General features: G+C 34.1%; 1 protein-coding gene across 2 annotated transcripts; it reads right to left on the bottom strand.

The window, feature by feature from the left end:
* Positions 1-519: 519 nt before the first annotated feature.
* Esd (esterase D) lies at positions 520-23164 on the bottom strand. 2 transcript variants are annotated; one of them, XM_026393675.2, is made up of 11 exons: positions 23072-23141; positions 21964-22061; positions 19389-19437; positions 18260-18334; positions 15390-15478; positions 10847-10945; positions 10070-10194; positions 8894-9013; positions 7133-7231; positions 6389-6556; positions 520-766 (listed from the first exon to the last, which is right to left on the bottom strand). In XM_026393675.2, the coding sequence occupies exons 4-11, from the start codon at positions 18325-18327 to the stop codon at positions 686-688; spliced, it is 849 nt and encodes a 282-aa protein (XP_026249460.1). In that variant the 5' UTR covers positions 18328-18334; positions 19389-19437; positions 21964-22061; positions 23072-23141; the 3' UTR covers positions 520-685. The 2 variants fall into 2 exon arrangements, with proteins under 2 accessions (XP_026249460.1, XP_026249459.1); XM_026393674.2 differs by lacking the exon at positions 21964-22061 and having other exon boundaries at positions 23072-23164.
* Positions 23165-25192: the final 2028 nt, after the last annotated feature.

Genomic DNA, 25192 nt, shown 5'->3' with positions numbered 1-25192 from the left:
ATAGGAAATATACATATTGTTTTGATGGTGTTTAAAAATGTCAACAGTATCAAATTATGTATATTGTCCTGCAACTTACTTTTATTCATGTCTGATTGTTTTCCCTTTGATCTATTACAATAGGGCTGGATTAGCATATAGGAAACCTGTCTTCTGTCCCATCTGTGTCACATGGCTGAAGCAATGAGCCATTCTCTTAACCTTCTAAGCCTACTTTCTTGCTGTATAGCCAACAATAGTTTTTAAATGCCTGATAGAGATCAAGTACCTGCTAGATAATAGAAATAATAAATGAACATGACAAAGGCAGTCCAAGCCTTCAGAGGCTGAAATTCTGAAAAGATCAAGAGTTTAGACCACATTACTTTTAAATCCTCTGTTCCCAAGTTAGCATTCTATGATTTGGATAGGATTATATTCATATTCTGTGACCTGAGGCTAATACAACAAGGATTTCCAAATTACATGGAAAAGGCTGTGAAGTATTAAAGAATGAACACTATATGAACACTGGTAAAATAACTTTTTAATTCTGAAGTGACTTTTATTTATATTTATTCAGGTAAATCAATTGTACAACGAAGTCTTAGCATTATGAAATCCAATGTTTTGAAATATTTTCCCTCGGCAATTCTCTTTATTATGATTTTTATAATCTTGAAGAGATTCTCTTATCAGAAGATTTTCATGCATTCAGGTATTTTGCATGATGTCTAATGTGATCAGCAATAAAGGTTGCAATGAAGTAGTAGCTATGATCATAACCCTAGAAGGCAAAAATACAGGAAATAACAGTTATCTACCATTTAGAAACATCAATATTAAGGACACTGAATAAATCTCTTTTGTTACTTAATTTGTTTATAAATAGCTAAAATATTATAAGTAAGGTTTAATCAAAATCAAAGTTCTCACACTTGTACTTAAACATTTTCACTGTGTATTAAAAGAGCAGTCGAAATATGAAGGAAAATGAAACATCCTGCATAGCCTAGTTTCTAAATGCCACAATGTATACGCAAAGAAGAAATAAAGCATTAATCCCATGTGCAGAATAGACATGTGATCATATTGACAAGGATTAAAAGAAGTAAACTTAGAGCTTAGAAACATGAGCAAGACATTTTAGTTCGACAAGAGATGCATACTAATAATACTAAAATACAAAATAAGCACATATAAACAATACAGAAAAAGAACATAAAAATGCCCCAAAGCTCTATGGTTTGGGAAGCCAAAAACGGCCACTATAAACCACACAAAGAACTCTACCTCCTACTGTAAAAGCATATCATAACCTTGAAGAGTAATTCATTAAACCCTGACATTCCTTAGCCATATATCAAATTGGGTAAAAAGTCAGCAAACCTTTTGAAAACTACTGTGAAACAGGAAAAAAGAAAAAAAAAAAAAAAGTAGTGTGCCAAGCAGGTGAAACAGAGCTCAGTCAACCCATCCATTAAAATTAGGGCATCAAAACCAGCACTGGTGTTGTAACTCAGTCACAGAGTGTTTTCCTAGCATATGTGAGGCACTGGCTTCAATCCTTAGCACCACATAAAAATAAATAAGCAAAATAAAGGTATTGTGTCCATGTACAACTAAAAAAAATATTAAAAAGTAAAATGGAGAGGCAATCCTTTTCCCTTTGAGAATGAGATAAGTAGCAGTCTTCAAAGGTAGAAGAAAAATATTGATGTAGGAAGAAATTTCTAAGGGTGTTAAACACCAAATAATTTTGGAGCTGGCCACCCACACTAAACACAAAAGAAACAAGGTAGAATAAACTGAAAGAGATAAAAGTCTTAGATTTCTTTTAAAGTTTTAAACAAGAAAATCATCTCTGAAGGATTTACTAGTTAAACTTTTCTAAAGCACATAAGAAATAAAAATAGATCTAATAAAAATATCACTGGAGTTTTAGGGAATAAGGCAAATCCCCAAGGTTTTGATGAATCAGTAAATATTTTCCATCTCTTATTTCCAGAGTTATATGGAATGTATATCGTGGGAACAGCAGTTACTAAAGTTTTAATGTAAAATCATCAAAGTAATTTAAAAGCAAACTATCCTCTATTGTGGAAGTGAATCTGACAGGAGGTTGTCAAGATCAAGGCTGAGACTTGGAGTTACTTGGTATGATATTTCTCAGATCAGCTCTAGATGTTAAATTTAGAGCTAAAAAGCAGATTTTTGTTTAAATTTCTATTAGTTATTGATGGATCTTTATTCATTTTTATTTATTTATATGTGGTGTTGAGAATCAAACCCAGTGCCTCATACATGCTAGGCAAGCAATCTACCACTGAGCCACAACCCCAGCCCAAGAGCAGATTCTTATATAAAGAAAGAAATTTAAGAATTGTTAAACAAATACATGATTTCTAGGCCACAAAACCTTTGCAACTGAGGACTAAGTAGTATCTGCCATTTTTCACAGATCAAAAACATGTATCTGAGAGAAAATAGGCACAGATGTGGGGAACAGATGCCTCAAAAGATTTGTTTGAGAAAACCCTAATGGACTGAGAATACCGTATTTTTATCCTTCGTTTCATGGAAGCTAAAGGCCTTGCAGTTTCCAACATGATGGACAGCCACTGTTGCTTTTATTATTATTCTTTTGAGAAGTTCCATGGTACAAGAAAGTGCCAGTTTTGAGCTTGCAGGAATGCATTGCAAGAAAACAGTACTTCATCCTAACTCCAAATCAAATGTCTTTAACTTCCATAATGATATTTAAAGGAAGATTCACTTTTATGAGAAAACAGAAAATCCTAGTTATGAGGGACCAAGAACGATTTTTTTTAATGTCAATATAGAGGCAAGCAAACAAATTTCAACTATTAGTATACATTTAGAGCTAACTGTGTCATCCTTGATTAGTTTCAAGTCCTGTTTATAACTGTTATTAAGTGGGGTGGCTTTCTTTATTATCTTCAGTTTTATCACTAATGAGTTGGGTTGGTATGTTAAGCAGCTTGTGCAATTGCCTATACTTAGTGACACTTGAAGGGATCTTACTTTCCTCTTCTACCTCACACTTTAAATGGAAAAATCCTTGGTAGTAAAATTCCGACTCCAGGTGTATAAAAATAAACACATTCTTTCATTCTTAACTCAACTCTCAGAAAGAAGCAGTGCTTCAGCAGCTATGATGGACATTTACTCTAAGAGGCAGTGTTTTGCTATATATTTTCTAGACCCAATTAGAAAAGTTGGGATATGAATCTCCAGGTTGTTAAGTCTCTTCAGAGTACTAACAAGCAGCCTGTTGAAAGGTATTCATTTGCTTACTTAACAAACACTGACAGTTCACAGGCTAGATAACTGTGCTAACAGAATACACAAATGAGTGTGTAAGTCCTATATTTCTGGAGCATTCTGCATGTTCTTACTTGTCTATTAAGAGGCAAATCATGTATACGGTTTACCCAACTTCATTCCTTTACCTCTTTAATGGTGTCAAATGCTCACAACTTACACTCTCTCAACTATCTAAAAAAACAAAACAAAACAAAAACTATTGTTTGAAAGGGTAGAATTAGCACATGGGGATTTTTTTTCCATATAATTTTCCTTTTTATATTTTGGCATCTGGAAACCTACACTGGGAAAAAAAGAGAAAACATTATGTAGCAGAATTCTGATAGCTAGTATATAAAGATCAAATCTTAAGAAGCCTCTGCCAAAATAGCCTTTGAATCTTCAAAAAAGTTCTGAGACTTCAGGAGACCAGAAAGTTTCTTTTTCTGGTCTCCAAAAGGGAATACTATTTCTGCAAGTTTCATCAGTGTTAGGTCAGTGAATTTTTTTCATTACATAACTTCAATAACTAAAGATAAGAACCATTAGGCCCTTCCCTTTTGAGGCCAAGATCTGATCTTTGAATACTTGCTCTCAGAATTCTGCTGTCTTTTGTTATTTTTAGTTTAGATTACCTGAAATCAAGATATAAAAAGAAAAATTATATGAAAAATTAGTCCCCTGCACTAATTACATTCTCAATTTTTTGACAGTTGACAAAGTATATATAAAAATTGTGAGCATTTAACACCATTAATAAGAAGTAAAGGGCTTGTATAATCATGCACCATTGTTATAATTTTCTTTCTCCTTCTTTACATCATTTATGTATATATACCCCTTGTCATTTTCATATTATTTTTTCACAGTTTCTATTTCAGAAAGAAACACAGTTATATTGTACTTATCATCAACTGATAAAGCAGTTGATGAAACTCTCAAACCTCAGGTAATCTGAGGTCAATGGAAGGTTTTAGAAAATCTGAAAGTAGCCTCTCTGGAGCTACTACTCAAGCATGTCCACTAAGTTGTTGATCCAATTACAACAAATCCAATCTACTTTAGAACATGTAGTTCACTCTTCCTGACCTTGCTGTTAAGGAAACTGAACAAAAAATTGTGCCTGAGTTCAAGACTGATTATGAATTTAATACTTTTTTATTTTTTTCAGAAAAATTTATTGCTCAGTCTTGACTCCTCAAAAGTATAGCCAGCCACAATTTTTTTTTTTTTTTAAATGGTACTGGGGATTGAACCCAGGGGCACTCTACCAATGAGCTATATCCCTAGCCCTTTTGATTTTATAGATTGATTGATTGATTGATTGACTGATTGACAGAGTCTCACTAAGTTGCAAGGTTGGCCTCTATCCTGCAATCCTCTTGCCTAGGTATGTGCCACCATGCCTGGCTCAGACAACCACATTTTCTTCATTGATTGGGATATATGTATTTTAGAAAAAAAATCGGTAGATTTATTTTTTTCCTCTCTTGTGTGTTAAATTGAGACTGCTTTTGTAACTCCAGAGATTTTCAGATTTTGTTGGCAGGCAGGAATTTTTGTCTATAGAAACAACAGAATTTCTTGGCATAGGACAAGGCAATCCAACAGAGCTAATGCCAAGAGTTAAGGTCATTTAGGAAAAAAACATGGTTCAGTACGTCACTTATAGCTACAGTTAATATAGTTAAATGCACTACTCCACTTATAATCAAACTGGTATTTGGATTTCAAGGCTGGTCGTTGATCTAAAATGTTAATTGTGATGGTAAAATGTTCAAATAAATCTAGAAAATATTCTATTACTTAAGGATGAAAATTCAAGAGACAAAAAGATTTTATATATATATATATATATAAAATTATATAAAATATTGGTTTTGGTAAATTTCTCAAAAAATTATATATACATATATATACACACATATACATATACATATATGTGTGTGTGTGTGTGTATATATATATATATATATATATATATATCCCACATGTTCAAAATATCCTTATATATATAATACAGGACATTGCTAAGATCTACTCCATAAACTATAGAGGCAGATTATGTACATTTTCTATGGTGCTAGCTCTTACTCCATTCCTTTGCTCCTAGGATCACATCATGTTGCCTGGGAATGGCTAGACAGATGACAGAGGACAGCATTTGTAGTCATGACCTTGCTTCTAGTCCCTATTCTACCAGATACTAGTTGTTTGACCTTAGATAAATAGGCTACCTCTCTGAGACTGTCTCCTCATCTGTAAAACAGATGGACAGGAAAGAAATGATCTCTCATTTGGTGGTATAACGACTACAAATGAGTTAAAGCCATGAAAACATTTTGTAAACTATAAGGAACCACATTATACACTGACTACATTTATATGAACATTTACCATCATAATTACAATGGCTGACACATTACTCTTAAACATGAATCAAAAATGTTTTTAAAAAATCAGCATTGTGAATGATTTTCACAATAGATTCTGAAATAGATTCTGTTTATATTATGCTCTGAAGATTATGAATACTTTTTTAAAAAAGCAGAATTTCTTTACTTAAAACTACAGTACTTCAGTGAAGGAAAATCTCCAATCCAACTGAAATTCAGGAATTATTTTTAAATCACTGGGAGTAGTACAACAAAGTAGCATAAAGGTCAAATAATGCAAAACACATATATGAGAGGAACAATGCTCAGTTTCTAAGGCTAAGATGTGCATATGAAATGCAGAGTAAAGAACAGAAAAGCTTGTCCTTATTCTACTGTATCAGGGTGCATGTGTAAAGAACGATATGTCCACTTATGTTAGCGACTCCAAGTGTCATTCAAGTATTAAGTCTTGACAGTAGGGAGAAAATTAAATAATTTTCATTGCCTAAAGCTTTCCTATTTCTATCAAATTGGGTCTCAGACACCATGAATTTAATAGGAAAGCTTTCACTTCTAGAGTCTTAATATAGTTGAACTATCTGACTAGAAAATAGTCACTTTATATTCTAAAATAAAGAGATTTACTATGGAATCCTGTTTTTTAAATTTATTATTTAGAATATCTTAAGTTTCCTAGTACTTACCTCCTGTAATCTAAAAACAACAGGGATTTTCTTTTCTGAAGAGGCAGAAATGAAATGTTCAGGGAGTAGCTGTCCATCTAGCAAAAACTGGTCATCTTTCCCTTGATCAATCAGTATGTCAAGCTGAGAATCTGGATAGGACTTTACAAGATACGTCGCATCATATGCCTGAAAGAGGAAATATTGAAAACTAAATTTAAAAGTGCACAAGAAGATAGTCTTCTGAATATAATATGCCAAGATCAAAAGAAAATTTAAAGTTATTTAAGCTCTGAGGCTGCTTACATCAGACATATGATTTAAAATTTAGTAATAAAGTGATATTTTTTGGTTAAGTTAGAAGTAATTTTTATTTTGAAATAAAAATATAAATAAACCATTAGCAAAATAAAAAGTAGCCTCAGAGCATCTTTCATGACTCAATAAAATTAGAAATTTGGGTTTTGTGATGGTTGTTAGGTACAGTCATCTCTCAGTATCTGTGGGGAACTAGTTCTAAGGATCTCTCAAACACCCAGTATGTATGGATGATAAAGTTCCTTACATATTGCTATAGTATTTGTATAGAGCCTACACACATTATTCTGCATTCTTTAAATCATCTTTAGGTTACTTATATAATGCTATGTGTAAGTTTATTCTCCGCTCTAGAGCCTTAATTTGAGGGGTTAGGCATGGTGTGTAAGCTTTTTAAAAAACTTGGAAACTTAAGAACAAGTATTAACACAGTTATCTAGGACCTACCTTCCATTTATTTTCATCTGTTCCCAAATATCCGCTAAAGGCTTTTTTGCCCCAAGGACAATGCACTGGGTTGCAAATTGGCGCAAATGCTGACACAGACTTCAGAAATAAAGGAAATTTAAAAATAAGTTTAATTTTTCTAAATCAAATATGAATAGATATTTTCAACTAGCTTAAATTAACTTGCAATGAAAACCCCTGTGAATAATTTTTCTTTTGATATATTACAGGCCTCCATTGTACACCTCTCCATAATACAGTGTTTTGTATACTCTAAGAGAGCTAATAATTTAGGTGCCCTAATAACATAAAACCATGGGTTTATTTAATGAAGGTATAAACAAAAGTTTGTGTTCAGAGTTTCTACTACTTTTTCCCCTGAAAACTAGTCCATAGTAATATGAAACAGCTCATCCTTACCTTAGTGAACATATTATTACACCTGAGACATTATTTCTCTTAAACAGTGTCAAGAAAGCAGGGAGGAGGAATACCTTAAACATGACAAAATTTTTAACTCAATTTTGTTTTGTACAATGTTGCTTTTTTTCTTTTTTTTAGAATTTTTTAATATTTATTTTTTATTTTTTTCAGTGGACACAACATCTTTATTTTGATTTTTATGCAGTGCTGAGGATCGAACCCAGCACCCTGCGCATGCCAGGCAAGTGCACTACCGCTTGAGCCACATCCCCAGACCCTACAATGTTGTTTTCCATTGGATAAAGGTACAAAGATGGAATCTCTCAGCTTTAGAATATTTATCAATGTATATATTTAACAGTACCTTTATTAAAAACAAGTAGATTTTATACAAAAAATTTAAAGTTGCTTTTCTACCTCAGACACAATAAACTGCCTTAGATTCACAAAATAGAAAATAAAATCCTGTTTCCACTCTTATACTATGAAATTGCTATGAGAAATATTTTCATTTCTCAGTAGCACATCTAAAGTAAATAATCTTTACTACAAGTGTAAAAAGTTCTGGTTCAATCCTCATCATTGCAAAAATAGAAACAAACAAGGAAAAGACATCTTTACTAAGGGAATTAAATGGGTTAAACAAACCTTGCTATACAGAGTAGCTCTATAATTTTAAAAACAGAAGTAATCTTAAGATGATCATTGCTTTGACATTTCCTTTTCAACTCCTGAAATATGCTCTGCACAGAATGACACTCCATATGTGGTGGTTACTAATCGTGGCTCACTTAAACAAACAAAAATGTAAAGCTATAAAGCTTCAAATAATAGGAAAAGCTGAAAATGATGTTTTTCAATCATGGTCTAATTCAGTTTACATGTAGATGCATTAAGAAGATAAAATTCTTAAATTTCTACAAATCTTGAATATTTTCTTTAACCTCAAAAAATTAAGTAAATTTTTCAAAGATTCCTGGCAAAAGTATAAATAAATGATAAACTATCACATTAACATTAATCAAATATAACAACTTTTAGAGGGAAAAATGTGTTCAAAACTAGAGTTTGAATAAAAGTAATGGAAAAGATAAGCTACATTTTATAAACTTCTAGTAGGCCAACAAGAAACCACTCTGATGGAATTCCTATGCTTCTGATTCTATAACATGTCATGTAATCAAACTTAATACCCTCTGTCAATACCCTGAAATTCCCAACACTTAGAAACTAAGTTTAGTCCCAATACTACAACATTATCATAATTTTCACATCTGAGAATTCTTAATATCATATTATTTAAGAAAAATATTTATCCTTAGGCTTTGGTAATCTTACTTTATATTTTCCAGGATTTTTCAAAGCACAAATCAGAGCTCCATGACCTCCCATAGAGTGGCCAAAAATAGACATCCTTTGTGGGTCCACTGGAAAATTGGCATTTATGAGTTGTGGAAGCTAGAAAGAATTTAAATATGACAAAAATTATCAGAGAAAGTAAGTTTAGGCCTTTTCAAAGTTATATAAAATAACTACACAGTATCCAAATCACATTCTTAATATGTTTTCAGCTGATGAAGACTAAAGAAAAATATAAACAAAAACTCAGGTAGACAATAGTTGTTAATATCACTCTTCTAACATAGGGCATAGAATTCTTTAAAAGCAACTTTATAGGAAGATTATGCAGAAAGAGCCTTTAAAATGTTCCAAACTTTTCGCCTAGTAATTTCACATTTTAGAATACATTTCAAGGGAAAAATCCTTAGGGGTAAAAAATTATGTACAAAGACAATCAATACAGTAACATTTGTTATGGTAAAAAAAAATACATAAAAACATAATTTATTATTTTCCAATGTAAAATGTTTATTTCATTTGGCAGAATATTATTTAATTATTAAAATTAGAATAATACTGGTATTTATTTTCTATAATTAAAATAAAGAAAAGCAAAAAAAATTACAATTGTGTGAAAATTAATCACAGAAAAAACTCTGCAATATACTAAAACACAATTATTATTCAGAGTGTAAGATTTATTTGTTATTAAAATTTTAATTATTGAGTTTTTATGATGTAATAAAATCATAAAATTTTTAAAAAATGCATAAACTGTACATAAATATTATGAATAGAAGTAATGCTTTACCACTTATCCTTTCTAACTAAGCCTTGTTTTATCACTATGAAATACATTTGAATGAACCATCTGTCAGGAAATCAAAGGTTATTGCTTATTCTAATTTCTTTATAAGCTGGATAATATATACATTCTCAATATAACTATTAAAATCTTTAAATTCATACTTAGTACTAATTTAAACTGCAGCAAATATCATTATAACATTAGTAAACTTTGCAATCTTCACTAAGGTAGTTCATAAAAATACATGAAATAGATTCACCAATACCATACTCTAGTTTCAAATTCTGAGAACTGGAAAGGACTTTGTGTCTAAAATTAAACTCTTTACAATTATCGGTCAATAATTAAACTACTAATTAAATCACCTCCTCCGTTACGTAAGAGTACATTCTGTAGTTAGTCTTCCAAGGATCTTCAGTGGCATTCACATAAAACCCAGCACCAGTGCCAAAGTCCCAGCTCTCATCTTCCCCTTTAATATTGCAGCCACCTGTCAAGAAAAAATCTGGTATTTTTATCCACTCTCTGGTAATTTATTTAATAATGTACTTTTAGATAAATATGCAAATCCATTTGCATTATAGCTGTTCACCAAATATTGTGAGCTCTCTCTTTTGGAGTACTTGGTAAGACTATATTCCTGGACCTCCTAGCCTGGTATAGGAACCATGCGACTAGTTCTGGCCAATAAGGTGAGAGGGAATGACCTGCCAAACAGAATTCAGCTGCCAAGATAAGGCTCATTATCTTTCTTTGTTCATGAAGTTCCATCTGTGGATTCTGAATATATGTTTCCTGTTTTATAGTAAATGTCCATAAAGAAGTTATCTTTCAGAATTATATAGAGAGCCCCTTCCTAATAACCCACCCCCTCTACTATTTCTTTAATTCTCCTTAGTACTGTGACAAGCTTGTGCTCAATATTCTATCTTGAAGAAAAAGTCTTCTAATGTGCTCTGATATAATTCCCTCCTGCTTCCACTTTTCACTCAGAGCATGGTATTTTAGAGTCATGATGTCAATTGAAAGATTTAAGAGATAATAGCAAAAAATGAAACAAATTATATAATGTACATACCAATTATAACTTAGTCCTTAAATATTTAAATTTTTATAGAAAATCTGTGAGCAAGAATACTTACGAGGGCTGGTGTCTGGAGCAATGACAACAAGGCCATGTTCTGAGGCAGCTTGATGATAACCAGATTTTGATATAAAATTCTGTTCTGTGCAAGTTAAACCTGAAGATCAAAAGCACTGTTACCGTTATCTCGTGTTATACTGTGAATAGTTTAGAAACTTTTAACCTTTTTATAGTACAGGAAAACAAGTTCACTTGTTGTTATTATTTTGCTGTAGATATAAGTTGAGTAAGATTTAAGTTCCCTTTCTTACAAAATTTATAATAGTATAAATCTAAGAACCATCATAGGTTAAATGATTCCATCATTATCCTTTCAAAGTCACTTCCTAAATTTTCAAACCTGAAACTCTTTGGACCAGATGTGCTTGGGAATTCAGAAAATTTCAAACATATAATGGCAATATGGGGCATATGTTCAACAGGAAAACAAGCCCAGCAGGGTATACTGTCCAGTAAGTTAAATGAAAACAATTACAAAACTACTACATCAATTGTTACATTACTAAAATTGATAAATTAGCTGAAAGTGTTATTATATCAGCATAAAAACTTAAGTATTCACAGTAAAAAAAAAGCTAATACTATGGCCATCATAACACAAAGAACTTAAATATACAGATAGTTCTCAGCAAAAATTCTATAATTTCTCACTGACCTAAAAGGAGAACAACAATGAACATAATATCTTTCTTAAATTCAGTTTTAGCCCCAGTTTTTAGAACAGTTTCTGTCATTTTTCCTAGTTCTGTGCATTTCAGTCATGTGATAAAGAGATGACTTAATTCTCTTACCATAGGTTCCTAAGACTACGGATGACATGAGAATGACCAAGAATGAACCAGCAATAAATTCTTGAACTAAGCACCACCTAATAGCCCTTTTCTAGCAGTCAGTGCAAAATACTGCATCTGATTATTAGCAATATCAAAACTTATTGATATGCATGAGGAAATATGGACTATAAAACACTTTCATAGTTGCTAATTATCCCATAATAGAGAGCACAGAGACTTATAGTGTGCCCATATATATTGGTTAAATTAATAATCAACAATAAGATACAAAGTTACAAATATCATTTATGCTTAAACTCTGTTAGGACATAGACTTTCATCAGTCATTGAAGAGCAATAAGGTGGTTTGTCTACCTTATTTATTTATAATTGTATAAATCTAAGAACCATCATAGGCTCAATGATTACATCATTATCCTTTCAAAGTCACTAAATTTTCAATCCTGAAATTCTTTGGACCAGATGTGCTTGGGAATTCAGAAAATTTCAAATGTATAATGGCAATATGGGGCATATGCTCAACAGGAAAACAAACCCAGAATTGTTCAGTAAGTTGAATGAAAACAAGTAAACACTCTGAAATCCTTTTGTCATCATTTCTCAAGGGCATTGGTCAGACCATCTTACTTTTTTTTAGAAAAATCAAGACTTAATTTCCAAGGTCTATCTGTTCTTCAGAATCTCACTAAGGAAACTCTTCTGCCATTTAATGTTCTTACCAGTATGTTTTCCAGTCAACTGAGTCATAGCATGATGAAGAACTGCCCCCACTACTGTCAAAGTTCACCATTTTGCAGACCTCAATGTAAATGTGTTCAAAGGAGAAAGGGTAATAGGGTAGAAAGCAGGGGTTTGGGATTTCAGTTGGGATCTGTTTCTAAGTGTCACTCAGCCTTTTACTAACCAACTTAAAATTCTGAGTCTGAGTTCCTTCATTGGAAAAATGGAGAATGCCACCTCTTTCTATATCATAAGAAGATTAAATGTGATTAGATGTAATGATTTTTGAATTGGGTCTCGGGTAGACCAAATAGTACCCTGCACTTGAGAAATGAAAATCTGTTAGGTGCCAGAGAAAAATTTCATTTTTTTTCCAGTTGGAATGCAAATTCTTTGATTAAAGTAGGGAGAGTGAATTGTAGAGGCACAGAAATGAAGATAATTCAACCAGAAGGATTACTCATTAAGAGTACATAGATAGTTACTAATTATAATCTACTCAACCTAGGAGCTCTGGAGGCTGAGGTAGAAGATTCCAAAGTCAAAGCTAGCCTCAGCAACTTAGTGAGTCCTGAGCAACTTGGATGGGGATGTTTCTCAGTGGTTAAGTGCCCCCTTGGGTTCAATCCCTAGTACAAAAAAAAAGAAAGGAAAAAAAAAAAAAAAACAATAAACCAAAAAACTACTCAATCAACCTCATCTATATGAAGATATAAAAATGTTTTGGCAACAACTTTACTGAGCAATTCAATTAAATGATTATTAGTATACTCACGGCTCTGCAGCCATAACATTTTTTATCACCTCAAAAAGAAACCCAATGCCCATTAACTGCCATTCCCCATTTGTTCCACCTACAGCCTCCAGAGCCAGGCTACCACTACTCTACCTTCTGCCCCTATGGATTTGCCTATTCTGGTCATGTCATATAAGGGGAATTTAACAATATGTTGTCTTTGATGGATGGATTCTTTCACTTAGAATGTTTTCAAAGTATATCCACATTGTGGCATGTATGAAGGCTTCATTAATTTTGTTTCTTAATAATATTCTATTTTTTAATAATATTCTACTACATTTTATTTATTATTTCATCGGTTGGTAGACATCTGGTTTGTTCCTAGTTTTTGGCTATTACAAATAATGTGCTATGAATGTTCATATTTCTGTGTGTGTATACGTTTTCAATCCTCTTGGGTTGTATAGCTAATGAAAGAATGTTGTGACAGTCATCTCAACTTGCCAAAGACAGGAATCACCACATGGGGACTATCTTTGAAGACTTCTTTAGATGTTCTGATTTTAGCTAATCTGTCAACTTTAGCAACTTACTGGTAGGTAAACACCTGTCATCATTTCTCAAGGGCGCTGGTCAGACAATCTTACCTTTTTTTAGAAAAATCAAGACTTAAGTACCAAGGTCTATCTGTTCAGATCTCACTAAGGAAACTGTTCTGCCATTTAATATAAATAGAACAAAAATTCTATATTTTACCCTCAAAAAGCTCAACTAACCTGTTTTTATACATTTCAATTTTGGTTAGGAATTAATCTGATCTCAGATTAAGTGTTTAACCAAAAGTTATGACTTTTAGTAGCTCTTGTCAGAAACAATGCAAAAAGAACAGAGACTGAATACAAATCTGAACTGTGAGTCAGAAAACCTGCTCAACCTTACACTGTTATGTGACTTTGGGCAGTATTCAGCTTCTGTGGGCCTCAGTTTTCTTTCTATGAATTAATTACATAATACCTAGGGTTATATTTAGCTACATATTACTATGTATTCTATAACAATTAAATGTCTAATTTTGTTGCTATTGCTTTTTGCCAGTATCAAATGTTTTCCTAGAAAAACTGGTGTTCTTCATTTGGTCATCGAAGTGCTTTGTTGAATTAAAATGAGATATACAACTAAGTCTTTTTTTCTAAAGTGAACATTTATTCTCATTTCAAATTGGTGCTTGGGGCGTATCCTTGATATTCATACATAGGGAGGATTTATTAAATAAATGTTGTAAGAACCTATTTTAAAGAAACAACAGCTCTCCATGACACAATTTGGGTGCCATAACTCTCTCCTTGTAACTTTTTCTTATAAAGATGAAGTGCTAATATCTTGTGAAAGAGAAATTAGCACAGAGGTTCAAAACTACTAGTGTCAAAGTCTTACTCTCTCACAAATCTATTGTACAGTCTGATTAGGAGTATTATCCAATGATTAAGAAACATTAGTATTCTTTGTGACTTTCTAGATTGTTGCAAGAGAAGCTCTATAGAGGCCAGTTAAAATATTATAGAGAACACTGCAGGAAGGTACTTATCTGTGGTCTACAATTAGTGTACCATGGTGCTCTGGTTCCATCTAATAGTGTTCTATTTGGCAAAGTCTCTACAAACTGCAGAAACGCTTGGGCAGGATAAGTTGCCGCAGTCTGGGCACAAATCACGAGCCACTGAAGCAGGAACAAATTTATTTCTGAACTCCACCAGCACACTCCACACACGCTCCCGGGAACTCTCCCGAACGCCACCCACGGGGCTCCTCCAGGAACCACCAACCGGAAATCCCTCCTCTGGCACTTCCCCAACCAATGCGAACTCTTCAGGAATCCCCATGAGAGCTCAACTGGAACTCAACAGGAACTCCGCAAGAACTCAAAAGTCATCATCTTAATGGCTTGCTGGTGTCACCTCTCAACCACTACTTCTGGCAAAAATGCCATGCATCATCCCGACTCGGCTGTGGCCCTCAACAATAAGTTAAATAAGTGACTTTCTAAACCTTCACCTTTGAGCCCAGGACTGTTCATTCTCTACAAAGATACTTGGTCTAATTGAAAAAAGAGTGAAGTAAATCTAATTCCACAGGTCTGAAGTTTTCTTAAGATAAAATTACAAAGCAGGTGATGATAAGCCTCTATTTTATAAGAGGCTCAGAAAGCATACCAGTGAGTCAAAGTTAAAAGGTAAGGAAAGCCAGTTAAAAGAAAATTGCTTTATAAAACTTAAATGTATAATACTCACCAGACAACCAATACAGTGCAGGGCACTTTCCACTTTCTGCCTTTGGTGGTAAGTAGATAGCAAATTTCATTTTGCACTTCAGCTCAACACTATAGTTTTAACAACAATCATCACAACAAAATATTAATGCCCTTTATTAATCAAGTCAGAGACAAAATAATTAAGCACTATGTAAAAAGTAAAATATTTAATACAGGTCCAAAAAAAGTGGTTGAATATCTAAACTAAGTACTTCATCTAGGCTTAAGGAATATATTGTCCCTTAAAGAAAGAAGAAAACCTGTTGGGCATAATGATTAACCAATGTAAGGCTCTGCTTGGAATGGCACAGTGTCATTTTGAATAGAATAAATTTAAAAATAAATGTAGACCTCATTGTAGCACTTCTATTATTGTTCCTATTTATAAAGGGATGTATGAAATATATCAGCTTTGATAAAGAATTAATTCCAAATATTTTAAATTACATGCTGGTTCTTGAGCACTGAAATATTCCACATCCTTAATCTGATTTTTCATCATAATATTTTATCACAATCACTATTATCACAAGTAAGATAATTTTGATAAAAACCATAGAACATTCTCATATAAACAGGCATTTATGCAACCCTGACCTTGCAGATGGAATTTTAAATTTACTGCTTCAGAATAGCTCTTTTAAAAAAACTGTTACACATATACTTTAAATTTTAACAACAAATACTAAATAGTTATATGAACCTAGTTTTCCCCCACCCTACAACCTTTTCATTTGCCACATTCAAGAGATGATCCATTTACCTCTTATAACTAATTCTTCTAGCATTTACCCTATAACAGGTCTTCATTTATTCCTTGATTTTTCAGTTTTAGTTATTATTTACTGAATTTCCATTATGGAAGAATTTTATTTAACTTCCCTACCTTTGTTCTCTGTACCTCCCTACATTTCTCCTCGCTACACCCTCTCAATATACAATTTTAGTTGATGAGTACGAAGAAGCTATAAATGCTTTTCAGAGATGAACCATGTAGTATGCCAGAACTACCTCCCTCTCCTTTTAATGTTTTTTTGTTTTCACTGAGTTTGTTATTCTTTTGTTACTTGACTATGTTGACTTTTTAGGTACAGACTCCCACAAAGACCCCATCTTTGCTAGTGAGAAATTTTCTGTACGCTCCTTTCCATTCTCTGCAAATGTTTGCTTTTATTTTTCTACTCTATTTTAAACATCTTTTCCTGTGGATGATTAGAAGTCATAAAAATTTTCTGGCAGCTGTTTTTAGGTCTTCAACTAATGTTAGGGAAATTAAGCTGTCTTCTTTCATGATATATGATATACCCCATCAGATCCATGACCAATTCCAGAATATTTGTTATCAACTGGCTTAACCAAAAGTGCACAGTCATGTTCCAGGATAGTTGGTGCCTTAAAACCTTTTTGTAAACTTAAAAATTTGTTAAGAGGAATAAAAAGATGTTAAAAAAGAAAAGAAAAGAAAAGGAAAGAAAAAAAGAAAACACAAAGTAAGTGGCACACGCAGGGGGAAAAAAACTGAGAAGAGGGTAGATCTCATGTTAAGCATTTTTACCACAATTAAAGGCCTATTTCAAGCAGCTGTGTTATAAATGAGGTCTAAAGCATATTTCAAACAGTGGTATGATTATCACTAACATAAAAGGAAAAAAAACAGAATTATCAAGTATACTTCTGAAACTTCTGTTCCTATCATGTCATTATGATGCTGCTCAATTACCAAAATAACAGAATGTCATACACAGAAATTCGTTATTGAGATGGGGATAGGGAGAAGGATCAGGCCATAACTACCAGGCACACAAAACTTTAAGGCTGTGCCTCTCTTCAAAGATCCCCCACCTTCAAAGGGAGCAAAGCAGAAGCAAAACTATTAAATGGTTAGGAGGATCCTGGAGCACACAAAGGATTACATTCCAGAACAATTCTTGAAAGATAACTCTAAATCACACAGGATTATACAATAAATAGATTACATGAACTTAAGTTTATAGTTTTTGTTTAACTAGAAAGGGAAATGATCTGACTTGAAGGTAGAGAAACAAACATCAGAAGGTAATCGTAAGCTTATTAATTAATGGTAAAATTCAAAGCCTAACTTTAGACAAAATTCTAACCTATCTTAGAATACCTGAGAAATCATACATATATATTCTCTAAGACTAAGACCACAGAACATCTCTCCTCAGTGTCTGCTCAATTCTGTCTTTCTGGGTGTGTACTGACTGTCTCTGCTTCATAAATCAGCCTGTGCCTCTTACTGATGTGTTTTGAAACTTGTCTTGCTGCAGATATCAAGGTAGTTGTTGTCCTGAGTTGAGGTCTCCTTCTTCCAAGGACCTCCTTGGACCCCTTTTCTAGTGACATTAACGACACTGAGTTTATTTTATCACTACTGCAACATCAAAAATCCCCTTCACCCAGTTTCATAAATTTCCTCTCAAATACAATTAATTCTATTTCATTTTCTAAAAATGAAACCTCATCAAAGCAGTATTATCCAATAGGATTTTCTACAATAATGAAAATGTTCCATATCTGTATGTCCAATATGGCAAATTGTAGTCATACATTAGCTAAAAATGTTCTCAGAATTTTTAATGGCACCATAGACGTTTTCATAAAGTTTTAGAAGGCCATCAACACAAATCTGGAAGGTATTCTTTGTTAGGCTCCACAGTCCAACCCCTACAGAATTAAGTTTGGTGAAACTGTCATATAGATAACAAGAGAAACCACATTCAAAAGTGAAATGATATACCAAAATATATAAACATTTGTTTAAAATTAGGCAAAACAAATCAAATTGAATGAAACATCTAAAGTTATGTACATCTTCTTAATAGTTACCTGTCATGTTCAAATACTTTCTGCAATCCTCCAAAGCACTTGTTGCTGGAAATCTGTTTCAATGCCATTCTTTTCCTATTAGTGAAGATTAATCTCATTAATTTCTAAAAAAGATGTAGTTCCTGAAAACTTGAAATGAAATTGATTGTTTCCAGATCAATTATCTAAATACACAACTGTTTTCCATCCAGAATTTTTTCACATGCCATTTTTCTGATAAATAACATTTAGAAACTAACTTTCATATTCACACTTATATTTGTTATCTGTACTTGACTCTAGAAAATTTTAATAACCTGTCATACCATTAATAATTTACTGTTGCAGACTGCCCCAGATTTAAAAAAAAAAAAAATCTCAAGTTACTAATCGACCAGTTTAGTAGATTAAAAAATATTAACAGTCTACCTGTCAGCTGTAACAAAGAAGTGAAGGAGTGGGTATTTTTAATTATGGTTGATTTTAAAACAGAAAGATGATGTGCCTATAATTATTTTGATGACAATATAACATTATTGATGACTAACATTATGATAGGTATTTTTCAATATGCTAAACCAGATCAAATTATTCATCTTCTGAGAGCTTTTGAGAAAAAGTGATACATAAATTTTAGATTAATATTTCTCCTTTTAAACCAAACCAACATAGATCTGTTATTAGGGAATAAAAAGAACAGCTTGTTGTACAATATAGGTCTGCTATTTTCTAAATAAAAAGAACAGCTTGTTTTTAGTCTATTTCCTCTGCTCTTAGAATATTCCTTAATTAAAATAATATTCCTTAATCAAACCTAAATACTATTCATTTGGCCAGAAAAAACATGGTTAAAGTATTTTTAAAAAAATTGGGAGAATATTTTTTAAAAAAACCCATCTTTTAAAGTCCCCCCTACATAACTTGTTTTATAAACTACCTTCAATTACAAATTAAGAACAATGTTAAGTTTAACAACAACAAAAAAAGGAAATAAGCTAGGAATTAATATGATATATAATATATAATTATAAAACACTAGGTGGTTATATTTTTCAATAGAAATTGTCTATGTGAAAAACAACAGATGTTTTAAACCAAGTTATTATATTTTTTTTCCATTTAACCCATAAACAATGAAAGGTAAGTTTACCTGTCCAATTGCTACTTGCTTTTTAGTCTGCAATGAAGGGCAGATGATCCTGAAAAAAGACCAAATGGATTATAAATTACAAAGTTTCTTATAGCACCATTACAAAGATTATGATGAAGCTGAAAAAGTCCTACTGTCTAGAGCACAAAGAGCTAAAGAGGCAAGAGAAAAGGAAATTACAGAAAACGGAAAAGAATCCTTAAGAAAATTCACCGAGAAGGGTTTAGTAGCTTTTTCAGACCTCAACAAGTTCCTTAAAAAGTTAGAAACATAGTTGGTTGCAGTGGCTCATGCCTTTAATCCCAGCCGCTCGGGAGGTTGAGGCAGGGGGATCTCAAGTTCAATAGCCAGCTTCAGCAACTGCGAGGCCCTAAGCAACTCAGTGAGACCCTGTCTCTAAATAAAATACAAAATAGGGATGGGGATGTGGCTCAGTGGTCAAGTGTTCTTGAGTTCAATCTCTGGTACCTACCTCCCCACCCCCCATAAAAGTTAGAAAACATGAACTCCAATTCTGAAAAGTTTTCATTAAGAATGCTCATGGTGTATTATCTATTTACAACCAAATTTATAATTTTTAAAAAAAAGTAACAAGAAAACCATGAACATATTTCTGAAAAGTGATACCACCTCATGAAGAGTCTCAGACAGGTCCTCCTGGAGGTATCTAGAAGAAGGCCGTAAGACAACAGCTCTAAGTGTATTCCTGACCTAAGGACCTTCCAGTGGATAAGATGTGAAGGTGTACCATGATATTAATGATCTTCATCTTGTGTAGACTGGGCTAATGTGTGTGTTTGTGCCTTTCTATTTAGTGAAATAGTTTAAAAAGTAAACAAAAAACAAAAATAAAAATTAGAAAACATCATAGAATAAAGATAAAAAATATTTTTTATAGCTCTACAATGTTTGGTTTTTAAAGTAAATTACAAAAGAGTAAACTACAAAGTTTAAAAAGTAAAAAAGTTACAGTAAACTAAGATTAATTTATTACTGAAGAAAAATACTTTTTAGAAAGTCTATGGCAGTATACACAATGTCCTGGGACTTCATGTTCACTCACCACTCACTGACTCACCCAGAGCAACTTCCTTCCAGTCCTGGAATCTCCTTTCATAGCAACTAGCATATACTGGTATACCATTTTTATCTTTTATCCTGTGTTTTTACTGTATCTTTCCTATATATGTATGCAAATAGTTTTACTGTACCTTTCCTCTTGATATATAAAGTTGCCATTATGTTATAACTACCTACAGTATCTGTACAGTAATATGCTGTTTATAGACAAGGAGCAATAATAGGCTATATATTATCTAGGTTTGTGTGGGGACATTCTGTGATATCCACACAATAATGAAATCACCTAATGATCCTTTTCTCAGAACATACCCCAGAGTTAAGCAAGGCACCACTGCACCTATTTTGCCACAAGCCCTGGTAACTGGTCAAAATCTTTCTTGGAATAAGAGTACTATGAAGACTTTTTTTTTTTTCTTTTTAAACAAATAAAAAGAAGTGTTAAGGTATAACTTGGAAATATGAGATGTAGTCATCTACTGAGAGTGAAGAAAAGAGAAGTGAGGACTAAGAGAGTAGAGGAAGATGGATTTATCTAGCTAAGAATTGTGGGTCAAATTTGTAATGTGAGCAGGAAAAAGGAGAGAAGAGATGAAGGAGGGAGGCAGACTAAAGGTCTATGAGTTTACTACACAGAAAGGACATGGTGATAAAATTGACTTATGAACTATGCTAAAGTGACCGATATTAAGTAAAATATACATATGGAAATTTACATAGTACAAATTGTGTGTCATTTGTCTGATACATGTTCCATTTAGGTTGTAATATAGTATATATTTAGATCTATAACAGATTTTGTAGGAGAAATGGGTACTAAGAATCAGTTTTTAAAAAAAGAAAAAACAGGTAAACACTAAAACAAACAAACAAACAAAAACCACCCTCAAGACCAAACCATTTTACAGTGCACCACCAATTCCCCTAACTGGCACTGTAAAATGTATCCAACTGTTCTAGAAAGTTCATGAATGGTGTTTGGAAAAGAAAGGTTCACTGAACATGGCTTGAACATGTCAAGCCAATCAGTAAAAACTGTTAAAGATCATTGGGGTTGTAGACAAGTGGTTGACCGGCTGCCTCAAATGTGTGAGGCACTGGGTTTGATCTTCAGCACCACATAAAAAAATAAATAAAATAAAGATATTGTGTCCATCTACAATTTTAAAAAACTTAAAGACAGTAAATATTCTTTATTCATAACATACCCACTTTCTAAAAGGTCAAACAGTCAAATCTTACTGTTTTGTTTTCTTATTGAAGCTAAATGTCATCCAGAAATTCAGGTTCTTTGTATTTTTGCCCCCACTTTTTCCATTTTCTCACAAGTCTCAAAAGTTTTCTTTATATCTACAGGCTGAGCAACAATAATCCCCAAATCTGAAATGCTCCAAAATCTGAAAGTTGGGTGCACAAGACACCACAATTGGAAAACTCTGCACCATGAAACTTTTGCTTTATGAATAGAATTATTTAAAATATTGTATAAAATTACCTCTGGGCTTTGTATATGAGGAATATGAAACAGAAGGGAATTCTGTTTTGGTTCCATCCCCAAGATATCTCTTTATGTATCTTCAAATAGTTCAAAATCTGAAATTCAAAACAGTTCTGGTTCTAAGCATTTTGGATATGGGAGTCAACTGTTACTTGTGGTTTTGGTTACCATTCTGACTTCTTGAATTTGTATCTACTTCATTTCCAATATGTCCCACACTATCGATTATTAACAACCTAAACAATTCTCTGCAAAACAACAGACTGCAGCGCCCCAACTGCTCGCTGCAACTTGTTTGTTCCTATTTGAAATGTTTCAACATTGGCCTTTTAACTCCCACTACCACCAATTCCAATTATATATAAGATATTAAAACTCAGCCTCCTACTTTCCTTCTAGTATGTCCCACTACAATTCTAGCCTAGGATTTTAATCCATTTAACTTAATGATCAATGGAGCCAAGAGGACCTATGCGAAATTGTTGTCATTTAATTTGAATGCTGTCTCCCTGATAACCCCATCTGAAATGGTGTCGGGTTCCCTACTGAACTCAGAGATCATTTTACAACCTGAACTATTATCACCCAATCCAAAGATGCAGGTCCCCCTGGGCACTTCCTTCGGCGTGACCGCGCCTTCAGCTAGCCTGCCGTGTCCCCAACGTGTGTGGGCTACTCCCTTGGCCCTCTGAGGGCGCCATCATTGTCCCGAGGGAGGCCCGTTTCCTCGGTAGAAGAGGAACACTTTTACTCGTGCGGTGGCAGCGCATGTAGACAGAGGGAACTGTTTTTGTACAAGGGAAAATACTGTCCACGGTAGCGGGCACTAGACAACCGGGAGCTTCTCCGGGATGCAGCACGCCGAGCGCCCCGAGTCATACACTGTTGGGAGCTCGGTGCAGGTAAAGGGATTAGGGAGAGGAACCGTGCCCGGGACAAAGTCTGGCCTCGCGCCACGGTTTGGCAGCGTTCGGGCGCCGTCGCGTGCGAGCCGCCATCTGCGCCGCAGGCCTCGGCGTCAGCCCGACCAAGCCTGGTTTACAGCTGCTGCTCTAGACCCAAGCTGGCCGAGGACGTTGGCTGTTTTACCCGTACCCAGTCTTACCTACGGCTGCTGCAGGGGTACCGGTGGGGACGCAAGACGCGGCAGGGAGGGGAGGGCGGGGCCTCAACATGGCCGCCGGGGACCTGGCCCGGCCTGGCCCCGCCCACACCAGGATCCGCCCCTTTCCGCTAACCCGGCGGCTACGCCTCCTTGGGCCCGCCCTCTCCCTGAATTCGCTCTTCCCAGCAGGCTTTTCGCCTCCCGGTCTCCGCTTTGCAGCAGGGTCAGTGGAGCGTGTTAGAGGTTGGACCGCATCTCCTTATCCAGCGACTGTCCGCGCACTCAGAGCCTTCCGGGAGAAGTCAGCAAGAGCTGAGGCTTTAGTAAACCTGAGGGCTGTCTCCACTTAAGTCTTGGAAAGGGTTTCTGTGTACCACTGTACAGTTTTTAGAAACCAAAGAATAATTTCAAGACCCCTCTCTCTCCACCCCCAAATCTTCAGTTCACCTACTTGGTAGATGGAATTAAGAGGTATTTGGAATCTTCAGTGGCAGACAACGTAGTACAAGCTCCGTCAGTGCCAAATGATCTCCCTTCGTCCCTCGACAAAAGTTGAACTGTGCAAGAGTTGCTGGTTGATGATTTGCAGGAAATCTCCCTTTGTCATTCTGCTACTATTTAAGCAAACTAATCGTCAGTGTACTTCACCTACTGAGAAAATGAAGCATATTGAGAAATTTAAACATGATTTCGAAAGGACCAAAGTGTGTGTTTGTGTTTCACTGTTAGATAAACAGACCCTTTCCTCTTGGCTTCAGGGGCAGGCAACCCAAAGAACCCTTGCTTGGTTTTATTTTCACAATAGTGTTTTTTGTTTGTTTGTTTGTTTTGTTTTTTTAAACACGGTCCCTACTTTTTTGTTTTGCTCTGGGTCCTGCAAATTTTGTAGCTTATCTTGCTGTAAGGAGTGGTGGGTGAAATGACCTCAACGGAAATTGAAATAAATATAGATGAGCTGCCACACAGATTACTGCCAGTATCTGTTGTGTGGCTCAGGTCCATTTTGCCATAATGACCTTTATACTGAACTAACTTGTGGACCCGTAGAACTAACTTTGGGACTCAGACTAGAAATAATGTTTAAGCAAAAATAATGTTTTTATTTTATAAAAGCATTGAAGTGAAAAATTACTTTTATGTAAGCCTGAAATCCTTTCCTACAGGGTACTTAGGTTAAGGCAGTTGTGATAATAATCAGAACTAAAATTTCTTCATTAGCATAACTAAAATTAAAATAGACCCAAAAATTCTATTTCCTTAACATATTAGGAATGTATATTATTATTTGAACATGGAAGCAAAGTGAACTGAAATAAGAAAGTAAGTTGACTTTTCTGACAATGAAACTATATTAAAAAAAGGATAAATGCTAACTACTAAAGAAATAGTCCAAAAAGTATCTGTAAATGTGTGACAGATTTATGGACTCTTACTTTGATCTAAAATGAATAAGATAGAATCTTAGGAAGACAATAAAGGAATGAAATGAAAATGAGATAAATTTGTCTACTTAAACATCTGTGGGAAAGGAGATTGTCTAAGTCAGCCATGGCTGCTGTATCAAAAATACTACAGACTGGTTGGCTTTTTTTTTTTTTTTAAATATTTATTCATTTTTTCTTAGTTCTTGGCAGACACAACATCTTTGTTTGTATGTGGTGCTGAGGATCGAACCCGGGCCGCATGCAAGCTAGGCGAGCGCGCTACGCTTGAGCCACATCCCCAGCTCCCAGACTGGTTGGCTTAACAGAAATGAAATCCTCATCATTCTGAAGGGTGGGAAATCCTATATCAAGGAGCCCATTAATTGTGTTTCTGGTGAGGGCCCTCTTCCTGATTTTCAGGGGACCCCTTCTTTCTATAACCTGGCTTGGGGAAGGGTGCAAATTTTGAACACTTCGTCTTCTTAAAATGACACTATAGTTCCATTAGTGAACACACCACCCTTATGCCGTAATTATTGCTCAAAGATTCACCTTCAAATGCTGTCAGATTAGGGATGTAGGTTTCAATTTATGAATTTTTGGGAACACAAATGCTTATTCAGTCTATAGCAGAGTTAATTTTTAGAAAATCTAGAAAAGACATTCATTATACATGAAAAATGATATATTGGATGTA

This window comes from Urocitellus parryii, chromosome 2, assembly GCF_045843805.1.
Source record: "Urocitellus parryii isolate mUroPar1 chromosome 2, mUroPar1.hap1, whole genome shotgun sequence".
Classification (NCBI taxonomy): domain Eukaryota; kingdom Metazoa; phylum Chordata; class Mammalia; order Rodentia; family Sciuridae; genus Urocitellus; species Urocitellus parryii.
This window is presented reverse-complemented; position numbering and strand designations above follow the sequence as displayed.

What these genes read in the sequence shown, in the direction of transcription:
- Esd (XM_026393674.2), bottom strand. Translation starts at nt 18,327, where the DNA reads ATGGCATTGAAACAGATTTCCAGCAACAAGTGCTTTGGAGGATTGCAG. An exon ending in TGCTCCAGACACCAGCCCTC is followed by an intron (nt 10,195 to 10,846) that starts GTAAGTATTCTT and finishes TTTTCTTGACAG; the next exon opens with GTGGCTGCAATATTAAAGGG. An exon ending in ACTCTTACGTAACGGAGGAG is followed by an intron (nt 9,014 to 10,069) that starts GTGATTTAATTA and finishes AATTCTTTCTAG; the next exon opens with CTTCCACAACTCATAAATGC.